The sequence below is a fragment of the Strongylocentrotus purpuratus genome, unplaced genomic scaffold, assembly GCF_000002235.5.
Source record: "Strongylocentrotus purpuratus isolate Spur 01 unplaced genomic scaffold, Spur_5.0 spur5_scaffold_10, whole genome shotgun sequence".
Lineage (NCBI taxonomy): Eukaryota > Metazoa > Echinodermata > Echinoidea > Camarodonta > Strongylocentrotidae > Strongylocentrotus > Strongylocentrotus purpuratus.
In genome coordinates, this window is record NW_022145595.1 from 29,253,680 (window position 1) to 29,279,540 (window position 25,861).

Sequence of the window (25,861 nt, forward strand, 5' to 3'; positions counted from 1 at the left end):
GAGAAACCATTTTCAAGCCAAAAAATTTCAAACCAAAAATGTGGTCTTTGTAGACAGGTGGTCACTAAAGCAGGTTTGACTGTATAACATTGAACCATGAGGGCACATCATAACACAATATTAAATGCTGTGATTTCCCACAGGCTTTAGAGTGTGACTATGTGAGCGCTCACCTCCATGAGTGGATCGATCTCATCTTCGGTTACAAGCAGCAAGGCAAGGAAGCTGAGGAGGCCCACAATGTCTTCCACTATCTCTTCTACGAAGGCAACGTGGATATCTACAGCATCGATGATCCTCTCAAGAAGAATGCTTTCATCGGAGTCATCAATAACTTTGGACAGGTCCCCAAGCAGGTGAGAAACTCTTCATCTGTCATTTGCTCTGACTTTGTTTCCACCTGGCTTTATTTTTTCAACAATACAGGATTTGGGTTAAGATCATGGTTAGCATTCAGGTTGTGCTTGGGTTTTAGGGTTTTAAGGTAGGTCATTGATAATGCTGTCAAGAAGAATGCTGTCATTGGAATCGTCAATAACGATCATCAATAACTTTGGACAGCTGAGCAAGCAGCTAAATTGATCTGACATTTGCTCTGGTAACATTTACTCAGATGTCATTAGCTCTGAACGTTCTGTCTTCAGAGATGTAGGATTGGGATAAGGGTGAAGATTAGGGTTAGGGTTACAGATGGATTTAAATGTTAGTGTAGGGTTGGGGTTAGGTATGGTGTAGGGAACATGGATATCTTCAGCATTGATGATTCTTTTGCAAAAAGTGCTGTCTGTGGAGACATCAACAATTTTGTTTAACCAGAGTGAATTTCTCTCGTGATTTCATCCTCTGTAGCTGTTCAAGAAGCCTCACTTACAGAAGCGAGTGAGTAACCGGGTAGGAGACAATGCTGGTAACTCCATCGCTATCTCAAGGCTCTTCTTCCACAACCTGGACACACTCAGACCATCATTACAACCACTCAAAGGTAAGCATACAGTGTAGATAGAATATGTACATCTGAGCAGCATTTTAAGAAACCGTCATAAGTACAAGTTTGACAACAACCCATTGCTATTATATTTAACTCACATTACAAATGAGGGTTTGGTGAAATGCCCTGCTTTCCTTTAAATTTAAATAATGTCCAAAACGCCCTGAAAGGGCATGTGCTGCATAATTAGCTTTGGTACAAATAATCCCCAAATATCCACAGATCTTTTAAACATGGAGATGTCCCACTTTGTGCATTTTAGAATAATCACTGCCACAATCATGGATGTGCTTCATGAATACATTTTGTTTGTCCTCAAGGGAAAAATATTTCCACTTGCTTTCCATAGAATGTACTGTCAATGCCTATTAAAGTGAATAATGATTACACAACTCTCATGAACATGTATCCAATATATGCATCTCGCTTGGTTTTACAATTTTGATACAAATGACCTTTACTTGCCCATGCGCATATTGTATCTACAAACTGGTCTATTGATGTGTATCTTGACCATCCAATAATGCAATGTCATCATTATTAATTCTTATTCCAGAGCTGAAGGGTGCTGTTGGTCAGATCCGTCAGGTGGACAAGTCCATCCTGGCCGTAGAGCAGAACAAGACCCTCATCCCTCCGGCCTACAACCGCTACCTTGCATTCGGCTACGCTGACTACAGCCTACGCATAGGCAGCTACGACTCGGACAAGGCAACGACGGTCGCTGAGGGCAATGGATGCGGAGAGGTGCTGTGTGCGGTCTGTCCCAACAGCAAGACACTGATCACTGGAGGCAGTAGCACTGTGAGTTTTCAAGTTGATTCTCTTGGTCTATAATTGAAAGAGCTAAAGAAAGGAGTCATCAGCCGTTGATTACTGATTTTTTTTTTAATTCCCCGACAAGTACTGAGCCACCTTTGTCCTGTAGGTATTTCGTAAACTTGTAGTAACTTTTTCAATACCATTTTTTACCAATTTTTTTATACCATCCATTTCTGATGAAGATTTGTGTAATTCTTTGTAAATCAGTGAGAAGTATTACTATAATTTGGCCCATTCCATCCTTGTCATTATAATCTTACACAGATAGATAAACATTGTGTAATAATTATCAAGTCATAGATAGAAAATGATATTTCATGCATTCATTCTGGCAAGTATTTGTCACCAACCCTAGCAATGGTAAGAGACAGTGATGTCATAAGACAGACAGCTCTTTTTATCCACCTATAGCAGCTTTTTTATGCCTCCGTTACGAAGTAGCCGGAGGCATTATGTTTTCGGGTTGTCCGTCCGTCCGTACGTCCGTACGTACGTACGTACGTACGTCTGTACGTACGTACGTCCCGTTCTCGTGATCGCGTTATCTGAAGAACTGGTTGATGGATTCCTGCCAAACTTTGGTCATGTATGTATCTTGTAGAGCCGATGAACTGATTAGATTTTGGGGTTACGAGCTCAAAGGTCAAAGGTCACAGGGCTCATTATGTATGCAAAACGAGCTCGTGATCGCGTTATCTGAAGAACTGGTTGATGGATTCCTGCCAAACTTTGGTCATGTATGTATCTTGTAGAGCCGATGAACTGATTAGATTTTGGGGTCACGAGGTCAAAGGTCAAAGGCAGAGATGCCAACCCTCCCGATAATTCACCCCAACTCCCGACCTTACGATTTCCATCCTTATCCTCCCGATTTATTTAAAAAAAAAAAAAAAAAAAATTTTTTTTTTTTTTTTTTTTTTTTTTTTTTTTTAATTATGATTTTTTTTTTGTTATTGGCGCTTATCAGTATATATATCTGTGAATTGTATGAGAAATATCGTCTGTTAACTTTAGCATGTAGTATTTCCACTATGTTAAAAGACAAAGTAACAAAAGATTGTTTCAGCATATGGATTGCCGTAACCAATGCGTGGATATAGACACAGAATCCAAATGGCGGAAAATCAGCAAAAGAAGACCAAGAAATGGTCCGAAACAAAAAGACCGAAACAGTATCAAGTACCCGTGTATTCGGAAGTCTGAAAGGAATTCATCATGCATTTTGTACAATTTGTATGTTATTTTAAAAAAAAGTGGGAATTATTTAACTAAATACACATGTAAAATGCTGCAAAATAAGGCTCAGATTGCACCAGAGAGCATCTAGAACCCCAGAGCTTCCAGGGCCCTAAGGCGGGCCCTGGACCCCGGCCACATGGGTCGGGCGCTACGCGCTCGAGATGTGCGCTACGCGCACATTATTTGGTGTCGGTTACAAATCCTCCCTATTTCTGTTTTCCAAAAGTTGGCATCTCTGCAAAGGTCACAGGGCTCATTATGTATGCAAAACGAGCTCGTGATCGCTTTATCTGAAGAACTGGTTGATGGATTCCTGCCAAACTTTGGTCATGTATGTATCTTGTAGAGCCGATGAACTGATTAGATTTTGGGGTCACGAGGTCAAAGGTCAAAGGTCACAGGGCTCATTATGTATGCAAAACGAGCTCGTGATCGCGTTATCTGAAGAACTGGTTGATGGATTCCTGCCAAACTTTGGTCATGTATGTATCTTGTAGAGCCGATGAACTGATTAGATTTTAGGGTCACGAGGTCAAAGGTCAAAGGTCACAGGGCTCATTATGTATGCAAAAACGAGCTCGTGATCGCGTTATCTAAAGAACCGATTGATGGATTGCTGCCAAACTTAGGTCATGTATGTTACTTGCAAAGCCGAAAAACTGATTAGATTTTGAGGTCACGAGGTCAAAGGTCAAAGGCCACAGGGCTCATTATGTATGCAAAACGAGCTTGTGATCGCGTTATCTGAAGAACCGATTGATGGATTGCTGCCAAACTTAGGTCATGTATGTTACTTGCAGAGCCGATGAACTGATTAGATGTAGGGGTCACAAGGTCAAAGGTCAAAGGCCACAGGGCACATTATATATGCAAAAACAGCTCGTGATCGCGTTATCTCAAGAACCGATTGATGGATTCCTGCCAACTTAGGTCATGTATGTTTCTTGCAAGGCCAATGAACTGAGTAGATTCTTGGTTCATAAGGTCAAAGGTCATGGGCTCATTATGTATGCAAAAATAGCTTGTAATCACAATATTCTGAGAACCTGTTAATGGATTACAATTGAACTTGAATTCGAAAAATTTCTTCTGTTTTGGTTTGTAAAATTGCTCTATGACGGAGGCATCATTTTCGCCTGCGCGCAGTCGAAGTTCCATCTAGTTTACTTTCTCTTTCAATTAGTGTTGTATGCCCAGAAGGTCACTTACATACAAAAGGTCTCTAGACCTGTACAAGTGACCTTGCTTGGCTTATATGACACTTTGTACGTTATAGTACATTCCAAGTATTGTTTACAAGAAATACATTATCATTCTTGTTTGCGCTATCACAGGTTGTGAATGTATGGCAGCTTGAGATGGGCAAAGAGAGATCAAAACAGATGACGCTCAAACAGGTATTGTAAGGTTTCATTCACGCAGACTATATTTAGCTTAGCAATGATTACATCATCTTGACCAAAGATGAAAATATATTATCATCAGCAGCAGAGAGGTTGTGAAAATTTTCTTTACCACGGTTTAGCCTCGAGATTAAATAGACCAAACAGTTTTCACATATTTACACCACTGATTATTTTATTAACAGAATATATTTAGACCAACAATATATATACACACATGGAGATCAAAATTTTAAAGAGATTGCTGTCAGTAATTATAATGATAATGAAAAAAAAAAAATCATATTGTTTGTATCTAGAGACATGTAGAAGGCCAGTCATAGTTCAAGAAGATGTGAAAATTTACCAAATTAATTAAAAAAACATGTGATACAGATTGATACAGATATAATCATATCAATAATAATTGTAATTAAGATGCTTTTACAGATTAAAATAACTCAGAAAAAGTGCATATGGCAATTAGTAAGGTCCCCATTTCTCTCCTGGGTATGGAGTAGCAATGTAGATTAATGCCTTGCCAAAGGACATAGGTGCTGTGTCAGGGATCAAACCCATAACCTTTGCATATCAAGCCATGTGCTTAAACCACTTGAATACAACACCTTATTCTTAGTTTTGACCCCTAAACTTGTCTTTGTATTGGTTAGGCATTGTATGGCCACATGGGAGCTGTGACATGCATTGCTGCTTCCACATCATACAACATCATCGTCAGTGGATCACGTGACCAATCCTGCCTCATGTGGGATCTCATACGACTGACCTTCGTCCGACAGATGAGGGCGCTAGGAGCCCCAGTCACGGCAGTCTGCATCAATGAGCTATCGGTGAGTATGAGATCGATAGAGTTAATTGGTTCATTGCAGTTCAGTGTGAATCAGAAAAGATTCAATGCAAAAAAAATTGATTATTGTCCTGGTGAGAGCTAATTTATTCAAGCCCACAGTGATAGAATTGTATTCTTCTTAAAGCCCATCTGCACTAGTTTGGCCAGGAGGGATTAGACCTCCCTGAAAGGACACTGACAGGTGGTTATCTCATCAAATCAGCTGTCAATTAACCTAAGAAAGGGGGTCATGGGGGACCAACAAGCACCGCTTAGACATTGTTTGCTATTTAGAGGGTGCAAGTAGCTATAAGTAGTGCAGTCCAGCTTTAAAATCACCTATCAAGATACACTTTGCAACCTATATTATGCCAAAAATAGTATAAACTTAGGAGTTGATTTCATATTCTTTCTTAACCATTCCTGTTGTATGTATACTTGATTATCTTTTGTTTGGGCTAGGGCTACAGAGGCAATAATGAGCAAAAATCCACCAAGAGATTTGAGATAGATTTCTGCATTCTAACTATCTCCATGTACAGTTAACAACTAAATTATTTTTTACCTTTACCAAGATTTGTATTTTTTGGGGTATGTGAAAATTGATTTGGCCTGATTTATATTTCTTGAGAATTTGACGTATTAAATCTTACTTCTAAAAGTGTTCAACAAAGACCCTAATTCAACCAGTCCACCTTTCGTTCTTGAGTTACAAAAACACATAAAAACATAGAATAAACCAGGCAGCATGAATAATTCAGTTGTGAACTGTATATATTTGAACTTTGTTGAAGAAATCAGTGATCATTATGTCTTTGATCCCATTCATGTGTTTTTGTGCAGGGTGACATCGCAATCTGTGCTGGAGTATATCTGTACGTTTGGAGTATCAACGGAGACATGATTGCCAGTGTGAACACATCAACAGGAAGGGAGCAGCAGATTCTATGTTGTGCAATGTCTGAAGTAAGTTCTCTCCTACATCTTTAGGAGAGCACCCAAATGTTTTCTGTGATAGTGGTAGCACCATCTTGAATTCACAGTATTAATTCAAAATGGAAGTATTTTTTTGTAACCCAGGATCTGTTCATGTAGGAGCAGCTTGGCATGTATTAAATCATTCGCTATTGGTTCTGATTGCAGACTGTTATGTATGACATTTACTAGCCCTTTTTCATGATAATTTCATATCCCAATGCATTCTCTCCTACCCCCCCCTTCCTTTCTTTCTTCTAACATGGTTTCCGTTTACATATGTTGTTAGCATGCTATTTCCATTTTTTTTTTTACTGGGCAATTCACCTGCAAGTTTTGTAAACACTAAAAGCAGAGTTTATAGTACAGAAATTCATTCCAAATTTGAATACAGTATATATATAGGAGTCTTTTGAATTCGTTCATCATAGTAACTCCAATGGATGATTCTTTTCTTTGTATCTTTATCTAGCTGGTTGAATGGGACACACTAAATGTTGTTATCACAGGATCCAGTGATGGTGTAGTCAGGGTGAGTACTTCTACATCTCTATCTAGGGCATTAATCTTCATTTGCCACACTTGACCTAGGTGAGGTAAATGGGTACCTGGCAGGATTTAATTCCTTGAAATGCTAGAGGGCTTAAATGGCAGCTAGGCTAAAGCCAGGGTGATAATTAATGCGCCTCGGAATAGAATTTCTAGATAGACGGCGCTATAGAAATGCCTATAATTATTATTATTATTTATCTGATAATTATCTAACTAAAGTTGAATTTAACTCTAGGATAATTATCCTCTTATGTAATTAAGATGTGGTTAATGTTGTAGTCCTCTGAGCAGCCTCTCCCACTGATTCTCATCATTGAGAAATGGATTTTGATTCCTTAGAAATGTTTTGTTGACGATATGAAAATATTTTTTTGAGAAGACTGGTCATTTACCTGTTAAAAACTAGTCAAGAAAAAGAAAATCCAGAGGATGTTTTAATTCTAATTTATGAGTTAAATACATGCTGCTTTAAGAGTACTTACTTCTGTACCATACATGTACATGTTGTTCATACCTATGGAAAATTCTTTTGTACAACCTGTAATTTACAGATGCTGTAACTTGGATTATCAAGGGTACAGTCACTAATTACCGGTTGTATGCATTTGAGACCTGTAGCTCCAATTAGTGTTTTCTTTGTGGGTTCTGGTCAAAAGAACATGCTGTATCTTTTGTGCAAATGTTCTCTAATGTTTTCCAATCTTTTCACCCTAGATGTGGAGTGTTGAGTATGTCCAGGTGCCTGATGAAACCAACGGCAGAGGTGAGAATGGCACCCTAACAAACACACTGGTAGACTCCAAGGAGAAGGCCATCGAGGGTGTTGACCAGTCAGAGGACAGTCCCTCGGAGGAGGACAGTCAAAGTGTGGAGAGTGCAGGGTCCACACCTAGGAGGGACAACACGGACAAATCCTTGACCGACTCGCTGTCCGAAGACTTCCGGGATACTCTCTCAGTCAACAGCAACGTGTCCAGCGGACGTAGCTCCCCCGTCGTCAGGGACGATAAGGAAGAGAAGGACGGGAGCGCATCACAGAGGCTGAAGCCACCAGCGTCACTTCCCGTTGCCCCGCCCAGGAAACGGAAGCTGGAGAAGATGGGGTCGTCGGCTAGCCTCTTGAGCAACAAAGATGGTGCGGAAGATGAGAGGACTCGGAACCAGGATGTTGAGAATGATAAGAGCAGAGATGAGCTGAGTAAGCAGTCAAGCAGCGATGCTACTAGCCTGAGCAGCAGTGTCGGTAGCACGCCTACGGTACCTGATGGATCATTGTTAACGGTTGGAGACGAGGCCCTGGGTGATGTTCCTCTCAGCCCTTCCAAGGGGTACATCATGGTGACGGAGAACGACCTGAAAGGATTTGACGAGGATGAGCTGGATAAGGAGGAACGGTCGGCATCCCATCGGAACAAGCTCAAACCTGGTAAATTAGCATTTCATCCACTATGACGTTCATGAGATATATTGTTGCCCCTGTTTTGTCCACAACAGATATATATGTTATTATAGGGATGGATAAAAAACACTGTTGATTAATACAATCTTTGTATTGTCATCATTTCTGTTGCGTATTCTTTAAATTGCTGAGGCAAATCTTGAATTGCTGTATTGTGATTGTTCATTGAAACAGACTTTTTGAAAAATTAGAAAGGGTGATCGTTTAAAGTGTAAAAAATGTAAGATGAATTTGTTGCCTTGTAAAACAAATTGATTGTTCCTTCCTGCGAAATGTTGATATAAGAGTATACTTTTTAAATCCTTTTAATGCATTACCTGTAGATGTGAAACCACACTGGAAGCTCACTGAATTGGTTAATTAGCAAACTGATTAAAACAATACAGTTGATAGGGAATAATTTGCTTTTTTACCTACCTATAGAAGATGATCTTTTACTGATTGTGTAATCATTCCCTGTGTCTTTCATTGTTTAGGTTTCAAATGGCAGCGTCAGCTGGTGTTCCGCAGTAAGCTCACCATGCACACAGCGTTTGAGAGGAAGGATAACTCCCAGCCTGCTGCTGTCACTGCCGTTGCTATTTCAAGGTAAGCTTGAGGAGTTAGTGTAGGTGACCACTATAGGGAGGTGGTCTTTATAGGGAGATGGCCTTTATAGGGAGGTGGCCTTTATAGGGAGGTGGTCTTTATAGGGAGGTGGCCTTTATAGGGAGGTGGTCTTTATAGGGAGGTGGCCTTTATAGGGAGGTGGCCTTTATAGGGAGGTGGCCTTTATAGGGAGTTGGCCTTTATAGGGAGGTGGCCTTTATAGGGAGGTGGCCTTTATAGGGAGTTGGCCTTTATAGGGAGGTGGCCTTTATAGGGAGGTGGCTGCTATAGGGAGGTGGCTGCTATAGACAGGTGGTCTTTATAGGGAGGTGGCTGCTATAGACAGGTGGTCTTTATAGGGAGGTGGTCCTTATAGGGAGGTGGTCTTTATAGAGAGGTGACCGGTGTAATAGGTTAGACTACTTTCTTTCATTCAGTCATGAAACGTGACACTGGTAGAGCAGTCTACGGTAAATGTACAGCGCTATCCTGGTTATGGTACAGCCCATTTTGGCATGGTCTGAGCTACATTGTGTGAAAAATGCAATTCCTGCAATGCATTTTTATGCTTCAATTACCCCATAGCTTCAAGTCTGAATTGAGCATATTTCATGCTGATAGCATACTTTGTCAAATGTTTCTTTCTGTTACTATTTCTGTTGAAATCGAAGTACAGGCAGCGCGGTCCTTATGTAGAACTCAAACCTTATTTTTGTATGTGATTGTAGTATATTGAATTGAAATGGAATTCATTAAAAGTAATTGTTTCATATTAAATTGATTGTGATTCCATTTCATGCAAATTTATGTGACATACATATAGTAAGGGGAGGCATAAGATATAGTTCATATGGCTGTGGCATGAAATTATATATTTTGTACAAAATGATCTAATTCCAGTTGTTATGAATATGATGATTAATCTATTCCCATCCCATCCATATTAACCAGGGATCACATGAAGGTGTTTGTTGGTGATGACCGTGGCCGAGTCTTTTCCTGGTCAGTGGTAGACCAGCCTGGCAAGGCCGCCGCTGACCACTGGGTCAAGGACGAGAGTGGAGATAATTGCCAGTCCTGTTCCTGCCGCTTCACTCTGACTGAGAGAAGACATCACTGCAGGAACTGTGGAAAACTCTTCTGCCAAAGGTAGGTCCTGTAATAGAATACTAAAACCTGAATCCTGAATCCGATAATCGGGGTAATGATATATCTGTACAGCACTTTGAGAAGGCCTGCGGTCCTGAAATGGGCTTTAAAAGAACAAACTATTATTATTAATACCAAAGGACAAGGTAGAATGACCTGAAGAGTTCTTGTATTGTAAGAAACATCACTGTAGGAACTGTGGAAAACTCTTCTGATGTACTTCTGATGTCATACTGATGTCATCAATTATTTATAAATGTATTTTCCATGTATCATTACACATTGTGACTCATGATTTTATCTCTACATCTATCTTCAGGTGCAGCCGCTATGAATCTGACATCCCGCGACTGCGTATCAACCGGCCTGTTCGGGTCTGTGGAGTGTGCTACGTACAGCTCAAAGCGCCCCTGTCAGTCATGGATGGGAACTCACACAAGAGTTGACCTGCCATCGGCTCCCAAGCTTAAAGTAACGTTTGGAGAATCGATTCTCAAGTGACTGTTTGGACGCTACCTGTGTGATTTGTATGTGTGTGTCTCAATCCTTCTTTAAGTGTGTGGATGTGGATGTGTTTACACTTGACCTAGGTTCATACCGATATGTTAAGGTGTGGACAAATCTAGGACTCTCTCTGTCTCTCTAAATGATATGCAAATAAATGCAGATGCATTTAGTAAGAATACAGAGTGAAGAATATTTAAAATACAACCAACGTCAAGCCATAGGGTAGATGTCCATCATGCAGAAGAGAGAGAGAGAGAGAAAGAGACGGGAAGAACCACCAGTTTGATTGGGAAGTTGATTCAGACACTAGTTATTGTTGGCAGTCAGTCACACAGAAAATAATGCAATCTGGTCCATACCAGTTTAATCCAGTTTTAACCAACTTTGACCAGATCACGTTTCTCATCTGTCAACATTCTAGTGACTTGCTTGGAGATGAGAGGCCTGTGCTCATGAGCAGAAGATATCAATGTTTTGTGGCCCTGTAAACTCTCTCCCAATCTGATTGATTACACAGCCATGGTATGGCATAATACTACTTGTGCAATTCTTTGGCAAAGATTAATTCTGTAAAAAAAAAAATACAATTCTATTGTCAGAGAGCCACAGACCAAAGACAAGAAGACCTGGAAAACCTTCAGATAATCTTTAAGTCAGCATTTTGGTTCATCAATATGTCGATGTCACAATACATTTATGCATGTTGATATAGATGTAGGGTCGCTCACTGTATCATGTGCAATGATTTGTCACGTCCATCCGTAGAGATTGGGTTAGCCAGTTGTAGAGGTACAGCATCGTCAGGTCACATTCTTTAGAGCAAATGATGTCATTAATCCATTGACTACTGGAACCCTATAGCTCCTGTATTAAACCTATGGGAACGAAAGTATTCATTAGTTGATGGGTTAATTATGCTGATCCTGTTTTTTCCTTCTTTTGGTATAAACATACATGAATAAGAATACAATGGAACCTGTCTACTAAGGTCACCTAAGAGAATAATAATTTGGGGGTACGCAACAAGAGTCCTATCTCGTACCCCTGGGAAACGTGTCCGACATGGACAGTTGTAGCAACCACTCTGAAGATCAAGATTTAATTTAGGAGCTTTGAATATATCTTGATCTAAGGAGACATAAACAAACCTAAGAGAAACAAATGTAGTGGCACTGGCCACTATAGGCAGGTCTTACTCTATATGAAATGGCATTGCCCTCTATTGAGACAGATTGTTCTTTGTCTGTTTGACAAAGCCAGTAGGACATTAAAGTAATATCATTAAATACATAGTTAATGTCCTTCTGACCCTTACCAGACAGTAGAGACCTAACATGCGTTTTAAGTGTGATTGAACCTAGAGGTCCATATGCTTCTTATAAAGTGAAATCTGAGATTGGGTCTAAAGTCACATTTAACCAAAGGAAATATTGGACCTTGGACTTCCTTCCTTTGGTCATTTTCTTTTAGGAGAGTATGGGTCAAAAGATTTTTCATGCACAGTACTTGTCAGCTCTCAACTACAATATATTTCTCTAGAGGCGTTCATTCTATCCCCATGCCCGTATATCGAACATGTACTGTACATGTAGTTAATACAGTCAAACCTGTCCATTAAGACCACCCTAGGGAAAATGCGGCCACTGTAGACAGGTGGTCTTTCTAGACAGGTTCTACAACACACATTTGTTTGTTGAGGGGAGACAAAGTACATGGCCACTACAGACAGGTGGTTATTAAGAGGTGGCCGCTAAGACAGGGTTGACTGTACAAGTAAAAACAATTCTTTAAAAAAATAGATTTGTATTCAAGAAATGGACGTGATCATGTTCACTTTCCGTATTATTTTGACTCTTGCCATTACTCTACGATCCGCTTCAGATCGTGTCCTACCATATAATATGCAATTCTAAATGATTTGAACCTATGCGTAAATATAGACTACTGAAGGGCAAAGAGGTGATAAATAGTGAAGCTTTGAGTTTGATGTTGATTGAGTGGGAGAGCTAGATTAGACCAGGGCCCGTTTCACAAGACTTGTCATCAGTGACAAATGACAGTCTTTGTTGTAAGCTACTGATAATCAAGGTGATATCAATCGTAACGATGTATAAAGAGATAAGAGACTGTAACTTGCAATTGATTGTAGGACTTGCGATTGATTTGGATCAATCGCAACTCTATATAAAATGAATGAATTTTTCAGCCAATATCACATGGTGATATCTGAATGCTTTTGCCAAACTGATATAGAAAAACAAAGTATAACAGGAGGTGGCGAAATTCAACATGATAGTTCTGATGCTATTTAGTGTGTCTTTTCCAACATTTCATATTTGATCTATGCCCATTTCAATCTCAAGAAAATGGTTTGGAAAATCACAAATAATACCTTTAACTGTATTTCGCCTATTGACTATAAGACGCAAGTAATGTGTGATTTATATCCAATATATTTGAGAAATATTGTGACAATTCTAACGTCTTTAGTGGTTTTGGCACCTTGTTTGTTTTCTAGCTTGACGACAGTACTTCGAACCAAGGAATGCGTCTTTATATCAAATGCCAACAAGTCAACAAGTGCAATTTAATTTCAGAATTCTTGTAATAATATCTTCCTGTCTTGTGGATATATAGTAGCTTTTGAAGATTATATGAACATCATACTTCAGTTCATATTTGTACAAAGTTTTGCACCAATATGATTTACTTTTGTTCCATTTTTATTTTTACATCAGTTTTGTATTTTTTTTCCTTTCTTACTTTTCAAAGGCATATTCATACCTGAGCATATACAGTACTACTTGCTCTCAGATTAAGTTTGCAACATGAAAATGTCACAGTCATGTTACAACTTCTGCGTGATAACGTCTGCAATTGCTTGGTAAAATTGTATGGTTGCAATTTGTGTGCTAGTAAGGTTGCCAGACATTTGGCACAAGTCAAACAATTTTTATCATTCTATCCCATCTTGCTTTTGGGCTTTTTCCCCCTGTAATTGCACAGGCATTTAATACCGCAAGGCACTAGCCTGAGGCTCTATGCCCGGTGTCTTTTTTTTTATCCAGACACAGAAATAATATGCACCTGGAAAACATATAAAAAATTGGTCCCTGCATATATTCATGGATGACATCCAAATATAGCGGGAAATGAGGTTAATCTGTGAAAATTTTTAACTAGGGTTTCAAAGATGTTTTCCTGGGCAACTAATGATGGTGTAATACAAGCACTGCTTGGAGTTGTAGGTGATAGGAACTTTAAGGTTTAGAGACAGAGACGAAGAAAAGCTTTTGGTCTTAGGGTTGAGACAAAAACTGACCATCAAAAACCTGAGACCGAGACTGGATTTATTTGCTTAAACACTGTTTACAAAATTATAAAGAAAAAGAAATCTGCAGGTTATAAATTTGAAATGAGACTATTTTTTACTGGTTCACATCATGGACTTTAAGGTCATTCATTCAATGAGGAATAGAAACACAGGAGTTAATGTCCTTTTTACTGTTTGCTGATGGTATTTATGATAAAACTAGTGTGTCAGAACATAGTCTACTATTCTTGAAACTAGTCAATCCATCCACTTTTTTGGTTTTATTTTTTGTCACCAGTTGGATAAGGTTGAGCTGAAATGGTGATGGTGAAAAAAATGACTTTACAATGCACGTCAGAAATCATTGAAAGGTATCTCCTTTTTACCAACTTTCAAATGTTTGGATTCATTTTGTAAGATAAGAAGACTATAAACAACAGGATATTCATGGCCTGCTGTTTATATCCTTTAATAGATGCTATGACTTTGACCCGTTACTTGGGAAGAAATATTCCTTTTTTTTTTTAATCGCTGCTTAAGTTTTGAAGAAAAACAAAACGCAGTGTTATGATATCAAAGTGCAAAGATTTGTGCCATTGTAAAAATTAATTAGGAGTATAATGTAAATGTCAGCATCAATCAAACTTTCTTTTGATTTACTGCTTCAATGCCAAATGATTCTAAGAAGATAAAATGATGATGAATTAAAAAGTGATCATCTTGTGCCATAGAAGCCACACAGAGATTCCCAAATATGTAATACTGTGGTGGTGTTGTTTTTTAAATCATTTTATTTTGCGTTTATAAAAAAGAAGGATTAATTGTTCCAACTACCATGTAGGGTAGTGAGCAATGCACATTGCTGAATAAATAAAGATGTGTGCAGAGCCAGAAGGTCGTTAGCGTTCATCATTTTACTTACAGTTAACGTCCTTTTTTCACAAAGCAGAAAAATCATTATTTGTAGGACTTTGAGAAAGATATAGTAGGAGACATAAACTGAAGGATGAATTTGATTATACAGACTAGACTTTAGTTGATATCACTTGCAATAGCACCATGTTTTTAGTCGAGAATTAGTTCAATGATGTATCCTAAGGTACTTTCTGAGTGAAAGATGAAGATTTTGAATCATGGCTTCTTCCTAATTTACGTTTGCAAGTATATTTTTGTTGAGGGGAAAATTAAATTTCCTTCGTTTCAAAAAGCATATCTATCGAAGCAATACTACGTTTAAGCTTGTGTGTATGACATTTTGTGTATTCGTACGGTGTACAATGTATATTCCCACGGCTGCATTTAAGTACCATGTGCTATTCACTGGCCTATTCTCTGCTAGGTTGGTGGTGTATAGGAGACAATCATTGTTGTACCTCAAGGGTATGTACCACCACCTTATTTGTTCAGAGCCAGAAGGGGTTAACTCTGTGTTAAAGTATACAGGTTAACGCCCTTCTGGTTCCAAACAGACGATTGGGAAAGCAAGTGTTAAGGTGGCCATGGGAAAAGGCCACAATCTGTGATCGTGTAACATAACTTGTAACATTTGTAATATAACCAGATGCATTTTTTTATTTCTCCTCAAAGCCTTTCCTTTTTTATTCATTTTTTTTATGTTACCCGATGTACCTGTTGATCCTTATTGATTTTGCATCGACCATTGTACATATTTCTGTGATAGTAAGATGTTTGTTTATATCTATATATATTTGAAGAGAAAGTATCCATTTTTTCATATCATTTTTGAGCCACCAGCAACCTTGGATTATTTGTAATGTATGTCAGAACGTAATTTGGTGGTATATTTGGTATTGTGCAAATAATGAGTTCATGATTATCATGACTGAGAGAGAAATATATATGATTATATTCTATGGTTAGTATTTATTAGAATAGTAGATATTTTCTAATTGTTTTACTTGGAAAATGGCTTTCAAGTTATTGCCTCCACAGACTTGCCATGCAGATTATGATTTCTGTCTATTTGATATTCTGCTGATGGTAAAATCAGTTTAATTAGGCTTCTTACAGCTAGAGGTACACCTGACCTATCTCATTCCCATCCCATATCTGCTTACCACAGATTCCTCTTTCCTCTTGGGAAGACAAAATCCTGGCACAAATCACGCAATCTCAACTTCTTTCATCCATGCTCTCGATAGAAATGTATTCACATTTGATCTTCACCAATACAAAAATGATTGCACAAACCACTGTATATGTTCTTGTCAGGGTTCTGATGTAGTCCTGTAGATTAAATTGATTTCTTGACTTGCTCAAATATGTTAGATATTATATTCTACCGATTATCAAGTCTTTCAAGAACTGTTACGTATAGTTTCACATACAACCACAATTTAGAACAGACTAGAAACAGGCTTAAAACGAACATACTACATATACATGTATGTCACTATAATTAAATTACTGCTGACATGTATATATGTACACAAATAAAGATAGTTAATATTTAAAATAAGCATCGTAAAGGAGATCAAATAAACAGAAACATAAAGTGAAGCATCAATGTGATGCATAGAGGGAGTCAAAAGAGAAGATGATTCTCATCTTTAGTGAAAATCATTTACGTTACATTAAACAAATGATAGGGAATTTTTTTTTAATTTGTACACTGCATTGGAAAGAAAAACAGAGAGAATGCGTGTGATAGAAAATAAACCATAAAGTTAAATACCCAAACCAAACATTAAAATGAACATGATAGATATTGTATCATATTCAGCTAAGCCAAGAAACATCACACTTACAAACAAACAATCAAGAATTAAAACTTATGTACGATTTCGGGTATATGAAATTGAAATTAAACCATATTCAAACACCTATATGTATCAATCCCCTTTATGATAAGTAGGTGATACTATACATTTTCATTATAAAAAAAAGTAACTAACAAGCATTTTTTTTAGTGTTGATTCCATCATTGTTTTGATTATGCACTTTCATTTTTAAAACCTCCACACCACACACTTAGGAGCACAATTGAAACGAGCTAAAATATTTGCTTATACAGATGTACATGTCTGACTTCTCTAAGAATAAAACTTTACATGTATAGTTAATATAATACTGTGGTATTCTAGAGAATGCACATTCCCTTTCCCAACTAGAAAAATATTTTCTTCATAAAGTTTTACACTTCTCAAGTTTAGATTCATAATACATCTGTACGTACCATGCTTTTTTGATACCGTCTACTTAGAGTCTTACTATAACCTAGCAGTATTACTGTCTATGCCCCGCTCTTGTTTATTTATCATTACGTGTAAAATATATATTTATAAATTCAAACAATATTAGTAGATTAAATGAAGGATACAAGTGCACAAAGAAATCTGCTGGTGAAGGAGGCTGTGGATATTTACCATGGCCTCAAAATTCCATATTTTGCTGATAATTTTTATTTTTATTCATGTTCCTGCAAAATCTCTTTATTTCATCGAAATGTGTCACAAGTTCTGATTATCATTCCTTGCAATGTAGTGTCAAATACTGCCTAGTATTTTCTCCAGACGAGGAGATAAGAAATGTAAGCTATTTCTATTGTATATCTCTTGTTGCTCATTTTGATTATGGTCTTTGTTTGTGTAATCTCAAACACGAGGTAATACAAGTATCTAAAGTTATGAATCCCCATGTTCATTGTGTATTAGGGGTTGTACACCACACATGCCACAGTTATTATGCACAAGTTGCAATTTCTTGGCAGTGTGACTAAGTAAAGCTGTCATGTTTGTATAGATAATATTGGTACCTGTACATAATTGTGCTTGTAAATAGAATATAAATGATATATTGTTTGGTGGTAAGGTATAATTGTTGTAATAACAAAGATATATACTCTACTTGAAATAAGGTTATCATTGTGTCCAAAGACCTGGTTTTATGAAGAAGAAAAAATGAAGTAATATTGATTTGTTTGTGATGATGATTCTTTTGTGATAATGGCATACGTTTAATTGGCATTAATATAAGTATGGCTTATGGATGTATGTTGATGAATTATGTATGTAATATTGTATAGAATGGATTTAAAGTTTTATGTGCAGATGTTGCTACAATAAAAATGGATTAAATGACCGAAATGGTTCTCAAAAATAATTGAGCTTTAGTCGTGTTTTATATTTGTTTTTAACATTCTTGTATTGGTAAACTTTTTGTAAGATGTCAGTAATAAGTTAATTATATAGATGAATCACAATGAATGAAATCTGTCATAATATTTGTTTATTAAAAAAAAGTGGGGTAAAAAATATGAGTGGATTCAGGAATCTATGAATCTCTGACAAGCTACACTAAAAACAGTTATCATTTTCAGGCACCCCCCCCCCCCCCCTCCTCCAATAGTTCCACAACTTTTGATGTTTAATTTCCCAAACCTTTAATAATAATAACAATAATACTATTAGGTTCTTGTATAGTGCTCATTCTGTATCTATCAGACTTGACTCTCCTGGAGCTCCCGATTATTACCCTGGCTTTAGCATGGCTGCCACCCGGTCTAGCATTTCAAGGAATTAATTCCTGCCAGGTACCCATTTACATCACCTGGGTTGGGTGGGACAAATGTAGATCAATGTCTTGCTAAAGGATATGTATTCCTTCCAGAAACATCACGTGATTTCATCAAAAAGTGTATAAAATACCGTGCCATGTATACTACATGCTCATACTACGATTAGCACATAATTATGTGACTTTGATCCAGCAGAGGCACAATATTGAAAGGGTTACAAAATCATAATAAAACAAACCATAATACTATACAGAACATAAATAAAAATCCAATTTGTAGATACTCTGTAGACAAAAATATTTTTAAAAGTACCTCTACAGATTGAAGGTGATGATGATCGTGGTGGTGATGAGGATAAGGATGAGGATGAGGATGAAGAAAGATTTACAACAACTGAATTTGCCAAAATAATGGTGGAAAATGAAGTTTTTTATGATACTGAGATAAAATTGATCACAAGATTACAATGAAGACTTAACAATCGTTTAAAACGCAATAATTTTACTTGCTGACTTTTACATGTACATGTGCTTTAGCGATGCATACATTTAATATACCATAATAAAATCGTGTTTCGTATAAAATAGGGCCTTGTGAATTTTTAACGCGCACATATCCGAAACATTCGATCAGGGCGCAACATCAATGAATATATAAGTTACATATACAAAAATCATTCTAAAAAAACGGTTATAACTGCTAATTGTAGTAGTTTAAAATCATCGAGACGAAAGCAAATGAAATACTGAAATGAAAATTGAAATCATAAAGTTACGAATACAAGAACTAAAACAAATGCCACGACGACGTCAACATGCCAACGCACAATTTCCATAAAATTTGAAAACCAACTGAATACAATTCTATGAAGTCGTACTTGAAGGCATACCTGGAAAGTTCACAATTAACATCATTATCATCATAATAAATTATGGAATAGTATGCGCAAGATGGCTCTAATTAATATTATGATGCGACTGGCACACGCTTAGGCTTACATGATAACTCGACCAGCCGTCAGAACACAAACTTTAAAAAAAAAAAATCACAATAACCAGCCCGCCATCATTCTTCCGATTGCATGTCTCGAAATAGAACTACGACCCCCCCCCCCCGACCTTCCATTATGATATTAAATGTGAGTATTCTGTGAAGCTCCTTTGCATCATATTCTCTATTTCCTCGTCATGAATAAATTGTGCAATAATTAAATATCCAATCTAACCCAATCCGAGAATTTATAGAGCTCCAATATCTAGTTACCCGTAATCAAAGGGATCTGCCGCTATGTATAAGGACCGCTATTAAGACCGCTGTTCATTCTGTCAAGCGTTATGGATAGCGGTCCTCATGAATAATTGTCCTTATGAATAGTGGTCCTTATGGATAGCAAGCTCGACCCTAATCAAAGGCGCCGATGACTCTGAAAAAAAAACGACTGAGTATCTTAATGATTAACCTGGGAAAGACTGGGGAAGTGATTAGTTGTAAGCAATATGGAATGGGTATGTATTTAGTTGGGTTTTGAAAGTTGATAACCGGTCACAGGAGCGAAGATATTAAGGAAGATTATTCCACAATTAACCTGAGTGCAGAAGCAGTGTATGATCTCTCGTCCAGTCTAGTGTTCGAGGACTCTCAAGCAGGTATAGACCTGCATGATCATCGTAAATTTGCTCGAGGGTTATAGGGGGACAGCCTGTCTGAAAGCTACACAAGGGCAGATAATTGCCTTTCAAACAAATTTGTTTTTAATTCTTTATTTTACATATGAATATATAAATGAATACATAGATGAATAAATTTGTAAATAGAAAAAACAAAAATTGCGCCTAGAAATACAATAAAAATGATAATAAGGTATTATAGATGTATGGGCTGGCGTCAAATCCATTTGAAATCAAATGCTCAAGGCACACAAAAAGATTAAATCACATAGCTTAAGCATAGTATGCACTATAAACAACAGAACACGAGTTGGATAGAACATACAAATATGGTCGTACTGTTTCAAAAACTTAACCGTCGATCTTCTCGTCCTAGACGAAGTGATCAGCGAAGCGTCTCTCTTCGGACATACGATCTAGACGAAGTCCTATACGAAGTGATCAGCGAAGCGTCTCGCTTCGGACATACGATCTAGACGAAGTCCTATACGAAGTGATCAGCGAAGCGTCTCGCTTCAGACATACGATGATCTGTACGAAGTCCTATACGAAGTGATCAGCGAAGCGTCTCGCTTCTGACATACGATGGCTGTCATTGGCCTGCGGGTCGACCTCGATAGCCTCCACTTCGGTACGGCAGCAGATCATCATGATCGCGTAGCTGCGGAACTTCTTGACGCAGACCAGGAAGAGGATTGGATGTATCCATAAGGTGATCTCGGCGAACAACGGGGCGACCATGGGTAGGTAGGTGGGCATCTCGGTGGGGTCATTGGAGATGACGTACAGGAGGAGAACGCTGTATGGAACCCAGGAGAGCACGAAGACGACCACGGTCACGATGCCGATCTAAGCCGTTTAATACAATAACAAACAAAAACTTCAAACTAATTCGCCATTATGATGATGATGATTTCGTTTTAAAAATACTACCACGGTTTGTTTCACCGATGCTTATTAATGATTACACCATTTTTGGTTTAAATAGTGCTCAATACATGGACGTTATCTCCAAATGCTTTACATATTTATAATTGATATACTCCGGTCATTTCAGGCCTGCCCGCGCACAATGTATGCACATTCTTCACTCCCTGAGGTGCATTCAAGCCAGGCACCATCTTACATATGCTGATAATGCTGAGCAAACGACAATTTCGCATCCTGACAGAGGACGTTATTGCCCGGCTGGGATTTGAACCCTAAACCCTTGGATCGAGAGACACGTGAATGAACCACTTTACCACGACATGTAGGCCTATTAAGTTCCCTAAACTTTATTTTTAAAGCCCCACTGTACTACTTGTAGTTACATGTACTTGCTCCCTCTACATAGAAAACAATGCCTAATCGGTGACCATTGGTCCCCCATGATCCTCTTTTTCTTATGTTAATTGAAAGCAGAGTTGATGTGATAACCACCTGTCAGTGACCACCCTGGATGATCTAATCCCTCCTAGCCAAACTAGTACAGACCGGCTTTAACCAAAAGGAATGACGCTTACATTTTTTAGAAGTTAACTGTTTATCGCTGGCTATATACTTGCTAATTCACTAGAGTATATGGGACACGAGCGCCTGATCGTAAACAAAATTACATTTGATACAAATATTCGTTCATTTGATTGTTAGTTAATTAGCCAGTTAGCTGTTTTTCGTAAATATCTTTTGTTTTGGTTTATTTATTTATTTATTCATTCAGTTATTTATCAATCTATTTATTTATTTACTTACGCACTTAATTATATATCTATACATTATGTATTAATTTTATGTTTAGATATATTTCTAGCCCTCCATAATATGATAAACTTTCTTCTATTTTCTTCTTTTCTTACCCGTCAGATATCAATGCTTGTGCCCCCCCCCCCCCCCCCGCTGATAATCGTGGATACGCCAATACTTATCATTTCAGTTCTCTAGCAGTATTGCTTCAACTCACCCAGTGCGCCTCGGGCTGACTTGCCCAATCTACATCATTAGGTGATGGTTCATCGTTGCGTGTAGGATCAGCAGCGAACTGCCCCTCCTCAGCCTCCCCAGCCTCCTCCTGCCTTGTCAAAAAAGCACTCACGTAACAAAACACCATCAACGACAGAGGCAGTACGAAGTTGATGATGAACCACGACACGATGTAGGAAACGTAGGAGAGGTCGATGCGCTGCCAGTCGACGAAGCACGATGTCTGGAGAGGGGAGTCGATGTCGTACCGACTCCAGCCGAAGATCGGCATAAGAGCCCAGAAGAGACCGTTCACCCACGCTGACATCGCGAAGTAACGGTAGTGGGAAAACGTAAGCTGCTGAGCTGTGTTAAAAAAAAAAAAAAGATTATTAATTAAAACGATTCACAAGATACCTGCTGCATTTAATAATTTCACAATGACATAACATATTTTACGTCACATAATATTGGGTGTCACTTACTTCATTAAAAACCGCTTAGTCAACCACTTTGGAGGTTCCGATCTAGAAAAGAAAATGACCGAAAGGGGCCATATGACAATAACAGATAAAGATAGGTGTTGCTGTTTAATAATCACAAGGAACATTAAGATAGGACACAAGTTTGTTTGCTTTAGGTTTGTCTTCTTCAACTTTAGGACTTTGTTTTCAATCAGGAAACTTGATTTTCTTGCGTTTTATTTATCGATTTACTTTTTCGTCAGGTGAAATGGAAAGATAGTAAAAGGGGGATTAGAGTTTTCTGAAGAAAAAAAACTCAGAAATTAAACAGATATGGCAAAAGTAATGAAATAACTACAGGGGGTGGGGGGGGGGGGTGTTTCACAAAGACTAAGATCGACTTTAAGTTGGACTTAACTATGGCAAGCCGTACATGCCAATGTTTGCTCTCACCATTTACTGACATTGGTCACTCAAGGGACCTATAAATCATGGTCACAAATCTACAGAATTTACATTTTGATAATTCATTATGGAAGGAAAAGTATTATCTAAAGATCATAATGGTGAGAGCAAACAGTGGCATGAACGTCCTGCCATGGTTAAGTCCAACTTAAAGTCGATCTTAGTCTTTGTGAAACACTCCCCTGGTCACATAAATTGTGTGTGAAATATTCTTACCAAGCTCACTCCTGCAGACGATTAGATACCGGCTAACTGCTAGTGTGACAGTATTGCCGACAGTTGTTAAACCAAAGAACATGAAGAAGAACCCGTAGAATTTACAGCCTTCCCAATGAAAGGGCCATCTCTGGATGAAATTTGCTGTGGTTGAAAGAGGGATACAGCATATAGCCATTCCTAAAGAGGATAGAGATAATGGTATCAAATAATAATTAATAAATCAACTTTGGCCTTCAAGCAGCGTATTCAGATACTGGAGGAGGTGAAACTTTCCCAGACGAGAAAAGGGTTGAAAATTTTAAATCTTCTTCTAATGTCAAATATTACTCGTTATTATTTCCCAATATTTTTCCCCACTCTTTTCAATCGTCACCGTTAATCATGAAAATAGTGTCCTACGTTTTCAATTCGATGTCACCATCACCATTACCATCGTCATCATCATTCTCATCCCTGTTAATGCTCTCCCTTCCTTCCTTCCTCCCTCCCTCCCTCCCTCCCTCCCCCTCCCTCCGCCTTCTCTCTCTCTCTCTCTCTCCCCCCCTCTCTCTCTCTCTCTCTCTCTCTCTATCTTACTCTCTCTCTCTTTACACACTAACCTAGGTTAGCTAAGCCCAGACTAAGAAGAAGTACATTGGTTGGACTGCAGAGCTTTCTGTAGCGGGCAAAGACAGCGAATAAAGTTGCATTACCAAGCACCCCTGCAGCCACTTTGGGAATGAATGGAAACAGAGAAAAAAGATAAAATTGTTATTTATAGACAATATTTTTTATTAATTCTTATACTTCAAATGTAAATGCTGGTATCATATACTCTGATGTATCAGACCACTTGCCAGTTTTTGTAGTACTAAATAGTGCTCAAAGATGTTATGAGTACATGTATGATAAGGGAAGAAATAAGACAAATCAATGATAACACAAAGAAGTCATTTTTCTGCAAGTTATCTTCTGAAGAATGGACAGATGTTTATAGAAGTAAAGATCCCAATGTTGCCTATGAATTTTTTTCTCCAACTTTCAAAGGCATTATAATAAATCTTTCACTTTTGTTAGGAGTAATAAGAAAAACAAAAACAAAAAGTTATGGGTATCATTAAACTTGTTGACAAAAATAAGATTGAAAAACAAACTTTATAAAAGGTTTTGTTGTAATCCTACATATGAAAATGAAGAAAAATATAAGAAGATTAGAAACAAAGTGTCATCTGAATTGAGAAAGGTAAAAAAAATGTATTTTTATTAAAGGTTTAATGATTGTAGAACTGACCTCAAGAAAACATGGCGATTGATTAATAGCATATTTAAAAAAAGAAAACCCATCTTACCACAACACTTTATACACGAAGGAAGAACACTAAATGATCCGCAATTGATATCCAGTGTTTTTAACGATTATTTTAACAATATTGGACCAAAACTAGCTTCTTCCATTGATGCAACTACTTGTACAGATTTAAATTTCTCCTCTTTTATGATACCTCCGATAAAGGAAAGTTTATTTCTGAAACCTATTAATGAAGACAAAATTTTGAAAATAATGTACTCATTTAAATGGAAAGTCGTGTGGATGGGGTGATATTAGTCTAGATATTGTTAAGTATGTCAGATATGTTATTACAAAACCTTTAGCTTATGTTTTTAATCTCTCTCTTCAAATGGGAATAGTACCCTCACAACTAAAAGTATCCAAAATTATCTCAATCTTTAAAAAGGGGGATAAGCACACTATTGGTAATTGTCGTCCTATATCACTTTTGTCATGCTACTCAAAAATCATGGAGAGATTAGTCTATGATTGTATATACAATTTTGTATTTAAACTGCAAGAGTGCACCAGAATGGCAGAAGATAGAGTGGAATGTAGAGATGTTGCAATCAACTTCCGAACCGGGAGAAGATACTTAAATAGATAGATAATTATTGTCAGCTGAAATACAATGTAACTTAATTTGGTAGTAATAAATGAATGCATGCATGAACAAATGAATGAATACTATGATAATTTTTCAATTATACATAATACAGAAGGTTTGTAACTTGATTTGTTTACAATTAACTATCAAACGCAGGTTTGTTTCATGAAAAGCACGAAAATCATTCACATCTTAGTTAATCCTAATTATCCATTATACGGCCCCAAAGGAAACAAAACATAAAATGTATATAAGCAGATATAAATAGACAGATAAAAATAGAAAATTAAAAATAGACAGTTAAGACTAGACTAAGGAAAGGTATATAAGAATAAACATACTAAAATAGACAGATTAAAACAGATGGGTAAATATAGAACGAGGAATACAAAACAGATTAATATATATAGTAATAGTAGGTACAATTGAAAAGATCCCACTCGAGGCCATTTTGCATATAGTATTTGTCAGTTTCAGTGAAAACGGAATTGATGATTCTTTTATGTTTTCCTCTTTTTTAGCATAAAACCTTATCCAGGCTGACTTGATAAATTTCATGCTTATTAACGCTGCATAAAGTACTTCAGACAGTCATGACAGAATGCAAATTTTCGATCGGCCAATGGTCTCCCAATTCTTGACATCTTGTTCATGTGCATTGGATTTAAAAGCATTCCTCGTTCTGCCTTTTTATTCCCTCGATGTAATAATATAATAAATAATAATAATAATAAATTACATTTATAAAGCGCTTAATACATTGTTTCTAAGCGCTTAACATACATATAAACAATCATAACTTTAATCAATTTACTTTAGTGCCTTAAC

At 37.5% G+C, this 25,861-nt stretch overlaps 2 protein-coding genes across 4 annotated transcripts in view; one reads left to right on the forward strand and one right to left on the reverse strand.

The window, feature by feature from the left end:
- LOC584014 (WD repeat and FYVE domain-containing protein 3) overlaps positions 1 to 17,946 on the forward strand; it is a 104,226-nt gene extending 86,280 nt beyond the window's left edge. For all 3 annotated transcript variants that reach the window (XM_030980012.1, XM_030980014.1, XM_030980013.1), the window contains 11 exons: positions 144 to 356; positions 850 to 982; positions 1,545 to 1,792; positions 4,384 to 4,446; positions 5,103 to 5,282; positions 6,125 to 6,247; positions 6,729 to 6,788; positions 7,523 to 8,234; positions 8,744 to 8,855; positions 9,807 to 10,004; positions 10,324 to 17,946. In XM_030980012.1, the coding sequence (XP_030835872.1) occupies positions 144 to 356; positions 850 to 982; positions 1,545 to 1,792; positions 4,384 to 4,446; positions 5,103 to 5,282; positions 6,125 to 6,247; positions 6,729 to 6,788; positions 7,523 to 8,234; positions 8,744 to 8,855; positions 9,807 to 10,004; positions 10,324 to 10,450 (2,169 nt within the window). In that variant the 3' untranslated portion in view covers positions 10,451 to 17,946. The remainder of the gene's footprint in view (positions 1 to 143; positions 357 to 849; positions 983 to 1,544; positions 1,793 to 4,383; positions 4,447 to 5,102; positions 5,283 to 6,124; positions 6,248 to 6,728; positions 6,789 to 7,522; positions 8,235 to 8,743; positions 8,856 to 9,806; positions 10,005 to 10,323) is intronic.
- A 2,248-nt stretch (positions 17,947 to 20,194) lies between these two features.
- LOC579038 (visual pigment-like receptor peropsin) overlaps positions 20,195 to 25,861 on the reverse strand; it is a 6,635-nt gene continuing 968 nt past the window's right edge. The window contains exons 2-5 of the mRNA XM_779173.4: positions 23,717 to 23,827; positions 23,115 to 23,294; positions 21,971 to 22,335; positions 20,195 to 20,877 (exon numbers count right to left, since the gene is read on the reverse strand). Of these exons, the coding sequence (XP_784266.3) occupies positions 20,572 to 20,877; positions 21,971 to 22,335; positions 23,115 to 23,294; positions 23,717 to 23,827 (962 nt within the window). The 3' untranslated portion in view covers positions 20,195 to 20,571. The remainder of the gene's footprint in view (positions 20,878 to 21,970; positions 22,336 to 23,114; positions 23,295 to 23,716; positions 23,828 to 25,861) is intronic.